The sequence below is a fragment of the Dreissena polymorpha genome, chromosome 11 (genome assembly GCF_020536995.1).
Source record: "Dreissena polymorpha isolate Duluth1 chromosome 11, UMN_Dpol_1.0, whole genome shotgun sequence".
NCBI classification, from domain to species: Eukaryota; Metazoa; Mollusca; class Bivalvia; order Myida; family Dreissenidae; genus Dreissena; species Dreissena polymorpha.
Genome location: NC_068365.1, coordinates 17,400,020 through 17,410,337, shown reverse-complemented (window position 1 = coordinate 17,410,337; position 10,318 = coordinate 17,400,020). Strand labels below are relative to the sequence as shown.

Below are 10,318 nucleotides of genomic sequence, written 5' to 3'. Positions count from 1 at the left end.
AATTGGAATTTTGGTATGAAGATACTTCATTTAAACGAAAAATGTTATAAAAGCGGAAAGTGTCGTCCCGTATTAGCCTGTGCGGACTGCACAGGCTAATATGGGACGACACTTTACGCACATGAATTAAGCCCCGTTTTCCCAGAGCGAGGCTCGGTTGTTTTGACGGGTTAAGCCAACCAATAGGCGTTGTTTACGATATTAAATCACACATTATTATTATAGTAAACGAACATTTCACAAATTGCAATTGTAAAAACAGTGCATTCAAATCTTAAAATATGAACAAGATATTTATAGCAAAATAAAAGTCGATTACAATTTTTTAAGAGCCCGAATATAGCTACCTATAGCATTAAAACCTGACACAACATAAATGGATTTATATGATCACCATAGGAAATAATTGAGATAATCTTTAACACCACCACCAACAAACATTATAAGATAATCAAATTAATACTGCTCATTATAATCGTATATATAAGATAATAAAAAATATAATGATTATAAAAGTAATAATGATAATAATACAATTTTTGTATTATTATTATTATTATTATTGCTTTAATATATTTTAAATACGAATAAGATATGCACACGTTTACTTGAATTTCATTCTAAAGAGCACTAAGAGAACAATACAGATCTCATAAAAAGAATTTAACATTGATAAAATTGCATACAAAACACAATCCGTTCAACACATACAGCTTAACACGAATACACAAGGCATATTTGATTCGAATCTGTAAAATACAATAAAACAATTTGAACAAACAACCTTAAATATTTATTTTCATAAAATTGCAAAATATGTTGAAATGAGATAGGTTTTATTGGTTAAAAATTACTTTACAACCGCTCCAGCCATGAAAAAATACATTGTTGTGCCATACAAAAAAAAATGCACCTTGCACATTATGTTTTGATTGTAAGTAAGTAAAATATCAGAGAACAGCATCTTCATCTGGTATTTCGCCCGTTGTAGTTTCAATTTTGTTAAAAGAGGTTTCAAAGTGTTGCTTTTTCAATTTTTGTGATCCACAATTAACAGGCAATATCGAAGTTTAAAAACTTCTTCACCCTTTTGAATACATTCATCAAAATGAAACTACGCAAACACGGTGATGCGCAAAAAAAACATCATAAAAATATTTTGAAAAGGTTTGGGAAACGGATTTTAATGCATGTGCGTAAAATCGTTTTCAATGTTAGCCTGTGCATTTTGCATAGGCTATGCGGGGACGGAATCTTCCGCCTCAACTAGATTTTCTTTTAGAAGGGTCTTCATTTAAATGGAAAAAACAATACAGCGGACATTGTCTTCCCTGATATGACTGTGCGGACACTTTACGCACAGCGGACATTGTGTTCCCTGATATGACTGTGCGGACACTTTACGCACATGCATTAAGCCCAGTTTCCCCAGAGCTTTTCCCTGAACAACTTTGGTCCCGATGCACATGAAATCAAAATATTCAGAATTTTATAATTTCCGAAATGCTGTTCATGTTATACATTTAAATTAAATAAAAGATGGGGATCGCCGTGCTTGATTTGTATGTAATTAAGTTTTTTTTTCAATACCATACTCTTAAAAAATTGCTATTTTAAAAATTCATGAAAAGGGGTCGTTTTATAAAAAAAATGTAGGACCAATTCATAAATACTGATCCATGCATGCATTTTAATGGTTATAACGAGTTTACAAACCCGAATTCTTTAAATTATGTTGCCATGTAAAATGTTCAGCCATGCAAGACACATACGTATACTTTTGCTGTTAACAATAAAAAAATTAGATTGAAATTTTAAGACAGAAAAGACAACAATGTAGGCATTAAATACAGAAAAAATAAATAAAAGGGGAACTAGTGTAATGTTTTGATAAACTAATTAAAAAAGATCTTAAATATACGAAAAAAATACATAATTATCATATAGTATTTTTGAACAATTATTGATAATAACTATACAAACTAGAGCTTTGTCACAGACGTGACGAATACCCCCACATGCCGCATTGACACAGAATATTTTGCATTTTGTCTTCACAAAAAACAGCGGACAACATCTAGATACAACTTCTGACCAAGTTTGGTGAAGCTCGGATGAAAACTACTTGAATTAGAGAGCGGACACCATGCTCAATGTTTAAAAGGCTCTACGTGACCCCTTGACCTAGTTTTTGACCCGACATGACCCATATTCGAATTTGACCTGGACATCATCTAGATACAACTCCTGACCAAGTGTGGTGAAGATCGGATGAAAACAACTTGAATTAGAGAGCGGACACTTAATACGGACCGCCAGACAGACCGACAGACCGACAGACAGACCGACAGACAGACCGACAGACAAGCTCACTCCTATATACCCCCTAAACTTTGTTTGTAGGGGTATAAATATAATTTTATAATAATGTAAGACTGGTCGATATTACAGGATATGTTTATTTGTTGTCACTTATGATAATTTTTTAATCCAAGTTATGTATAACTTTCAACGTAAATTTTTGAACGTGTAAGGATCAATCTCATACTAAAAAGAGCATTTACATTTTTTTTTAAACTGAGAATAACTTAAATGCCGCTAGTAATGTTTAGTTTTTAATAGTCTTAACGACAAAACAAATTAAACCCTAAAACATGCCACACTCTAATGATTGATTTGATAAAAGAAAGCGAAAAGAATTTGATGCACATATTGCGAGTTTAATGTACGGTCATGGACATTTGCACGTTCGTGAATGTAATTGTTTTCGTGTTCGTTCAAAATTGCACAAAGGGTAGCGTAATAAGCGTGGTCTTAAACGCTCATTCAGATAAAACGGTCAACCTTACGTCCGGTAAGTCCAGTTTATCTGACGCATGCACAGGAGTATACTTCCGGTCCCGAAGTTGATCAATGGCGTCTAAAAGGGAGTCTGGGAAATGGTGCGAAAACATTTCAGATGAGACAATTATCTCCGTGAACTCTTCTTTTTGTTTCCAGTGAGCCACGAAATTTTCGTCGCCGCTAACGTTGCTGAAAAAAATTCGCCCTGCTTTTATATCAGTTACTGGAAATCGCTATGATGGATTCATCTTAACCCATTTATGCCTAGCGTCTAGTAAAAAGGCATTGGCAAACAGCGAAGACCCAGATGAGACGCCGCATCATCAGGGTCTGCGCTGTTTGCTTAAAGGAATTTCTGTAAGAAATATTCTTAATATAGAAATAAATATACTAGACATCCCTAATTTTGGAAATAAATTGATCCAATTTAGAATGATGGGAGAGTCCACTAGCCATCTGTTTGCCATTCATCGAGCAAGTGCTCATTTTGGTGGATTGTGATTTTACATAAGCGACAACACCTAATAACTTTTTAAAAATTCTGAGTAATTGGATTTCAAAAGCGCAAGTTTTATTAAAGATTTCCACATTGTAACCCTCGTTAGGTAAGCGCACATACTTATATATGTAAATGTGTATACCTCAGGTGTATAGACATATTTGTTTTGAACATTCTTATTGAAGTTTCGATATCATGTTAAACCAGTGTTTACCTTTTGAGACATTGCAGTATTTAGTGTGTTTGTTTTACATTTATAATAACAATCAACTAACTTTTAACTTCTGAAATAAAAGGTAAAGCATGATAATATCATCATTTTAAAATGTGAATAACGAATTTGATAATCATATCTTACAGTTATTGAGGACGGGCGGACGAACTGTGGGCTGTATTATTGAACGGACAAATATATAGACAATAATGTAAACCAAGTTTCAGGGTAAAATCATCATATTATTATGTTTTGTTTTAATAACGTCGCCATGCAGATTTACCTCCACTGAATAAACTACGCCGAGGTAATCAAGCGGCAAAACGGAAGAAAATTTCTGAGTTATTGCCGCACAGACGGAAAAACAGACGGGCACTCGAAAATTGAAAATACAATCCTCTTTGTCGTAACTTCGGAACGTTATTTTCAGGCATATAATTTAGTTTCTAGCATAGCACTATTTCTCCTGTACAAGGGATGTTCAATAAATAGTGCACATACCTTTGCTCTATATGGAGAATCTTTCCCGGCAGGAGAAGCGCTGAGTAGTTCCTCTGGATTTTTTCCTTTCGGTGTTTCTCGCATTCTTCAATAGAGATCTGAAATGTGTATCGTACGGTGTCAACATAGAGCATCGGGTTAAGACAAATCGTTAATTTCGTGACGTAAAGTATCGTGTCGTACAGAGTCATACCAATTTTCAGTGTTTTGTGTCGTGAAGTGAATAGTCATTAATTACCGTGATCTAAACCTCAATGAATACGTTGAATTGACCAATATTGACTTTTATTGAACAGGATCAGACGTTTTGTAAATTCAATGTAGTGAAGTAACGTAAGTATCGTTCTGTGACAAATGGTTTAATGTCGTATCATGACGTATTATATATTGTCATATTGTGTAGCGTCTTTTCGTGACTAATCGGATAGTTTCGTCACGAAAATTGTTCCGTTTTGAATGGCGTCGCTTCGTGTTATGACGTATTATGTGTGACCGAGTAATATTGTAACGTGTAGTGTCGCTCTTAATCGTTTATCATAGTTTCGTATCACCTTGTTATGCTCCCCCAAAACAATTTTTGGGAGCAGCATTTAGTCGCCGCTTCGTCTGTCCGTGTGTCCGTGTGTCCGTCCGTCCGTCCGTGCACAATTTTTGTCCGGGCTATTTCTAAGCAACTAATGACCGGAATTCAATTAAACTTTTTAGGAAGCTTCACTACCAAGAGATGTGCATATTATCAGCCGGTACTGGTCGGATGATTTTTCACAGAGTTATGGCCCTTTGAAATTTCCATTAACTGTACATATAGTGCAATTCTTGTCCGGACTATTTCTCAGCAACTAATGACCCGAATTCAATGAAACTTTATGGGAAGCTTCACTACCAAGAGGAGATGTGCATATTATCAGGGGGTTCTGGTCGGATGATTTTTCACAGAGTTATGGCCCTTTGAAATTTCCATTAACTGTACATATAGTGCAATTCTTGTCCGGGCTATTTCTCAGCAACTAATGACCCGAATTCAATTTAACTTTATGGGAAGCTTCACTACCAAGAGGAGATGTGCATATTATCAGGGGGTTCTGGTCGGATGATTTTTCACAGAGTTATGGCCCTTTGAAAATTTCCATTAACTGTACATATAGTGCAATTCTTTTCCGGGCTATTTTTCAGCAACTAATGACCGGAATTCAATGAAACTTTATGGGAAGCTTCACTACCAAGAGGAGATGTGCATTTTATCAGCCGGTTCTGGTCAAATGATTTTTCCCAGAGTTATGGCCCTTTGAAATTTTTCATTGTCCATTTAGTGCAATTTTTGTCCGGGCTATTTCTTAGCAACTTATTACGGGAATTCAATGAAACTTTATGGGAAGCTTCACTACCAACAGGAGATGTGCATATTATCAGCCGGTTATGGTCGGATGATTTTTCACATAGTTATGGCCCTTTGAAATTTTCCATTGTACATATAGTGCAATTCTTGTCCGAGCTATTTCTCAGCAATTTATCACGGGAGTTCAATGAAACTTTATGGGAAGCTTCACTACCAACAGGAGATGTGGATATTATCAGCCGGTTATGGTCGGATGATTTTTCACAGAGTTATGGCCCTTTGAAATTTTCTATAAACTGTACATATAGTGCAATTCTTGCCCGGGCTATTTCCCCCCAAACTACTGACTGGACTTTAATGAAGCTTTATGGGAAGCTTAACTAGCTTGAGGAGATGCGCATGTTATTAGTGGGTTCTGGTTAGATGAGTTATGGCCCTTTGAAATGATTAAGTTGCTAAACCATCCATCGTATTATTTTGTCCAAAGTTATGCCGCTCAAGACGTTTCCTTTAATCTTAATATATAGTGCAATAATGTGACAAAAAACTTTGGGAGGCATCACCCGTCTCCGACGGTTTCTTGTTTCATAACGTTTCTCTGAGACGTATAAGTTTATATTAACTTACAGTTTCGAGTCGAATCGTAACATATCGCGCCACGTTGTCGTGGATTTCTAGTATTGATGGATCGTGTCTCACCAATACGCAATGAATTTTTTGCCGCAGTATTTAACGATAGATTATTAATGGTAATGATCTTGATAACTGACATAATCCACACACTATGTAACACATAGATATGTGAGACTGTGTTTTGAATGCAAGCGTCGTAAACTTTCAATAGGGCATTAGTGCTCCAGTGGCGCAACTGGTTATCGCGCCGTACTTATAGACAAGTATCGTTTCCTTGCTAGGAAATGCGGTGGCTGTGAGTTCGATCCACACCTGGAGCAGTAATTTTGATTTAAAAATTAAAAAAAAAACTTTTTTTCTGCATCATTCTCATCGAAACTGCGCGCACTTCTATCGGACCACACACACGTTATTTCAACGCCATCACACGCTGATGTCTGAACACGACTAAATGAAATGTAATTGCACAACACAATCTCATGAAACGGCGCTGTACGTGTCGTAAAGTGTCGTAACGCTTCGAAGCGAAAATGTAGTGACGTAACTTTAGATGATACGTTACTAGTGACGTTATGTATCATATGGTGTGGTATTAAAATGTATCGTATGTGTCATATCATGACATATCATTAACCACCAATACGTTCCGCATCGTAAATGTAGTTTCGTATAGAATCGTGCCGTGACGAATTTTATCGTATCGTATCGTAATGTATCGTTCAATGCCGTTCCGTAAAGAGACATGTCGTATGGCATTCTTTCGCGATGTCACGCAACATTTCCATCGAGGAGAGTCGCAATCTCAGAAAATAAAAAGACATTACGACATGCAACTGTTAAGTCTCAACTCAGCGTACACCATTTTGTTGCAAAATAATGATATTGTGCATACGCTAGTTGCATATCCCATATGGAGCCCCGGTTTCCCATTATGCAGAGTAGGCGACTGCCTATAGACCCCGCGACTTAAAATGGGCCCCATGAGACCGTGACGAAAGAATTAGCCAAATCTAATGACTTTGCAAAGCAAATTACTTTATGTCAATGGTATGTTTTGCCATCCTTGGCACTGAAAGGCTATTTACACGATTGAACTCAACTAAGCTGTGGCGTTCTATTTGGCACTAGGCCGACTAGGGGCCAGGGGATAAGGGCCCCAAAAGTGTCGCTGCCTATGGCCCTCCAAGAAATTAATCCGTCAATGGTCATAGGTAGTTATATGTAGATTGACGATGTACTTGCCCTAATCTTAAATCGGATATGCCTAACGACATGCGACATATTTCATAGCTATATAATGAGATATGTAGATAGGTTTACAATAAAGGCGAAGTGTACTTTGGCAAGCTTTATCTGCTCCAGTGGCGCAACTGGTTAGCGCGCCGTACTTATAGACAAGTATCGTCCCTTGCTAGGAAATGCGGAGGCTGTGAGTTCGATCCTCACCTGGAGCAGGAATATTTTGGTGTGTTTTGATGCGATTGAAAAAAAGTTGTGTAATAAAATTGTATGAATTATTGATGCAGTGTCATGCCGAAATGCATATTATCATAACGCATAAAGTCGCATCACGTCATAACGTAGCTTCTCACACGTGTGTGTGGTGTCGTGTAGTAACGTAATAAATCACACACATCGCTTCGTCTCGTATCGAAACGATTCATGTTGTATCGTATCGCGCCGTTTGACGAGACGTAGGGTGTCACGGTGCGTCTTTTGTATCGTATTGCATGATGCACTGTGGTTTCGGTCGCTTTGTGTCGTGTAACGTCACGTCTGTGTCTTTTCTTAACGTGTATCGCAACTTAAGTGTTTTGTGTGCTGTTATATATATATATATATATATATATATATATATATATATATATATATATATATATATATATATATATATATATATATATTGTTTTTAATCAGTAAATGGGCAGCTTAATTTTAAGCATGATTGATCAATTTTATATATACGTCGACTTAAACAAAGCTGTTTTGAAAGTATTGTGTAGGTAATATTTGACGGGATTTACCCTCTCATATCGTTTCATTACGTTTCGTCGTTGCATGTTATTTCATGTCTTCAAACAATATTGTACAATAATATGTTTATGCCCGGAGTATGTACTTACGTTATTTAAATTACGTTGTGACCCTCATATCGTATCGTGTCGTAAGGTAAATTGACGCATGACGTCACATCGTTAAACATCTTAACGTATTTTATCGTGAAGAGGTATTTTGGCGTAACGTACCAACACCGAAGGATCATGTCGTTGCGTTTGTTGAAGTGTCATTTCACATTGTGACGTATACGGAGTCATGACATCGTATCGTGCCCTAAAGATTCATGTAATGTCTCATAGTGATTATTTAATAAGTTGATGTATATGCTGTAATTAGGTCATCCCGCTATGAAATTTCGCAGCGAGTAAAATCGAGAAATAGAGCGAATATTGAAACGAAATAAACGCTTGTAACTTTCTTGCTGATATGGCTAATACGTCATCTCACATATAACCTGCAAAAATACTTTCAAAAAAGCTTGGTGAAAGTAGAAGAATATATATAATTGATCAATAATGCTTGAAATTAAGCTGTCAATTTACTTATTGCAAATGAAAAAAAAATATAAAAATTACACACACACACAAATTAACTAAGTTGTGATACACGTTAAGAAAAGATACATCCCGACGACCCAAAGCGACTGAAACCACAGTGCATCATGCGATACGTTACAAAAAAAATGAATCGTTTCGATACAAGATGAAACGCTTTTTTACGTTACTAAACGACACCACACTCACGTGTGAAACGCAAAGTTATGACGTGATGCGACTTTATGGGTTATGATAATATGCATTTCGGCATGACACTGCGTCAATAATACACGAAAAATTATTACACAACATTTTTTCAATCGCATCAAAACACACCAAAATATTACTGCTCCAGGTGAGGATCGAACTCACAGCCTCCGCATTTCCTAGCAAGGGGACGAAACTTGTCTATAAGTACGGCGCGCTAACCAGTTGCGCCACTGTAGCTAATAAAGGTTAACGACAGTACACTTCGCCTTTATCGGAAACCATTATACATATCATTTTATAACTATGAAATATGTCGCATGCCGTTAGTAATATCTGATTTAAGATTAGGGCTAGTAAATCGTCAATCTACATATACATACGTATGACCATTGACGCATAAAGTTTCTTGGAGGGCCATAGGCAGTGACACTTTTGGGGCCCTTGTACCCTGGCCCCTAGTCGGCCTAGTGCCAAATAGAACGCCACAGCTTAGTTGAGTTCACTCGTGTAAATAGCCTTTCAGTGCCAAGGATGGCAAAACATACCATTGACATAAAGTAATTTGCTTTGCAAAGTCATTAGATTTGGCTAATTCTTTCGTCACTGTCTCACGGGGCCCCTTAAAGTCGCGGGGTCCATAAGCAGTCGTCTTCTCTGCATAATGGGAAACCGGGACTATCATATGGGATATACAACTAGCGTATGCACAATATTATATTTTGCAACACAAGGTACACCGCTGGGTCGAGACTTTAATAAACATATGAAACTACATGAATATATAAGGCACGACACGATGTCATCGCACGGCAAATCCCTATACGTCACAATGCGAAATGACACTTCAAGAATCGCCACGACACGACCCTTCGGTGTTGGTACGTTACGCCAAAATACCTCTTCGCGATAAAATACGTTCAGAAGTTTTACGATGCGACTTAATGCGTCAATATACCTTACGACACGATACGACACAAGAGTCACAACTTAATTTAAAAACGTAGGTAAATACTAAATATATTATTGTAAAATATTGTTTGAAGACATGAAATAACATGCAACGACAGGAAACGTAATGATCGTTGCGAGAGGGTAAATTCCGTCACATATAACCTACACAAATACTTAAAAAAATCTTGGTGTAAGTCGATAAATATATAAAATTAATAAATCGTGCTTAAAATTAAGCTGCCCATTTACTGATTAAAAACAAAAAAATAGTTATATAAAAAACAGCATACAAAATACTTAAGCTACGATACACGTTAAGAAAAGATACATCCCGACGTGAAATTACACGACACACAGCAACCGAAACCACAGTGCATCTTGCGATACGGTACAAAAGATGCACCGTGAAACCCTACGTCTCGTCACACGGCGCGATACGATAGAACGTTAATCGTTTTGATACGAGACGAAGCGATGTGTGTGATTTATTACGTTACTACACGACACCACACTCACGTGTGAAACGCTACGTTATG

The 10,318-nt window shown here is 36.9% G+C and overlaps 1 protein-coding gene and 2 non-coding genes across 4 annotated transcripts in view; 1 reads left to right on the top strand and 2 right to left on the bottom strand.

Moving 5' to 3' along the window:
* Positions 1-581: 581 nt before the first annotated feature.
* Positions 582-10,318, bottom strand: part of LOC127851025 (diacylglycerol lipase-beta-like) — an 84,928-nt gene continuing 75,191 nt past the window's right edge. For both annotated transcript variants that reach the window (XM_052384464.1, XM_052384465.1), the window contains exons 13-14: positions 4,059-4,156; positions 582-3,033 (exon numbers count right to left, since the gene is read on the bottom strand). In XM_052384464.1, coding sequence (XP_052240424.1) covers positions 2,823-3,033; positions 4,059-4,156 — 309 coding nt within the window. In that variant the 3' untranslated portion in view covers positions 582-2,822. The remainder of the gene's footprint in view (positions 3,034-4,058; positions 4,157-10,318) is intronic.
* On the top strand, positions 7,383-7,481 carry Trnai-uau (transfer RNA isoleucine (anticodon UAU)). The gene is made up of 2 exons: positions 7,383-7,420; positions 7,446-7,481. It is a non-coding gene; the product is annotated as a tRNA-Ile (tRNA).
* Trnai-uau (transfer RNA isoleucine (anticodon UAU)) lies at positions 8,969-9,068 on the bottom strand. Its single transcript has 2 exons — positions 9,031-9,068; positions 8,969-9,004 (listed from the first exon to the last, which is right to left on the bottom strand). It is a non-coding gene; the product is annotated as a tRNA-Ile (tRNA).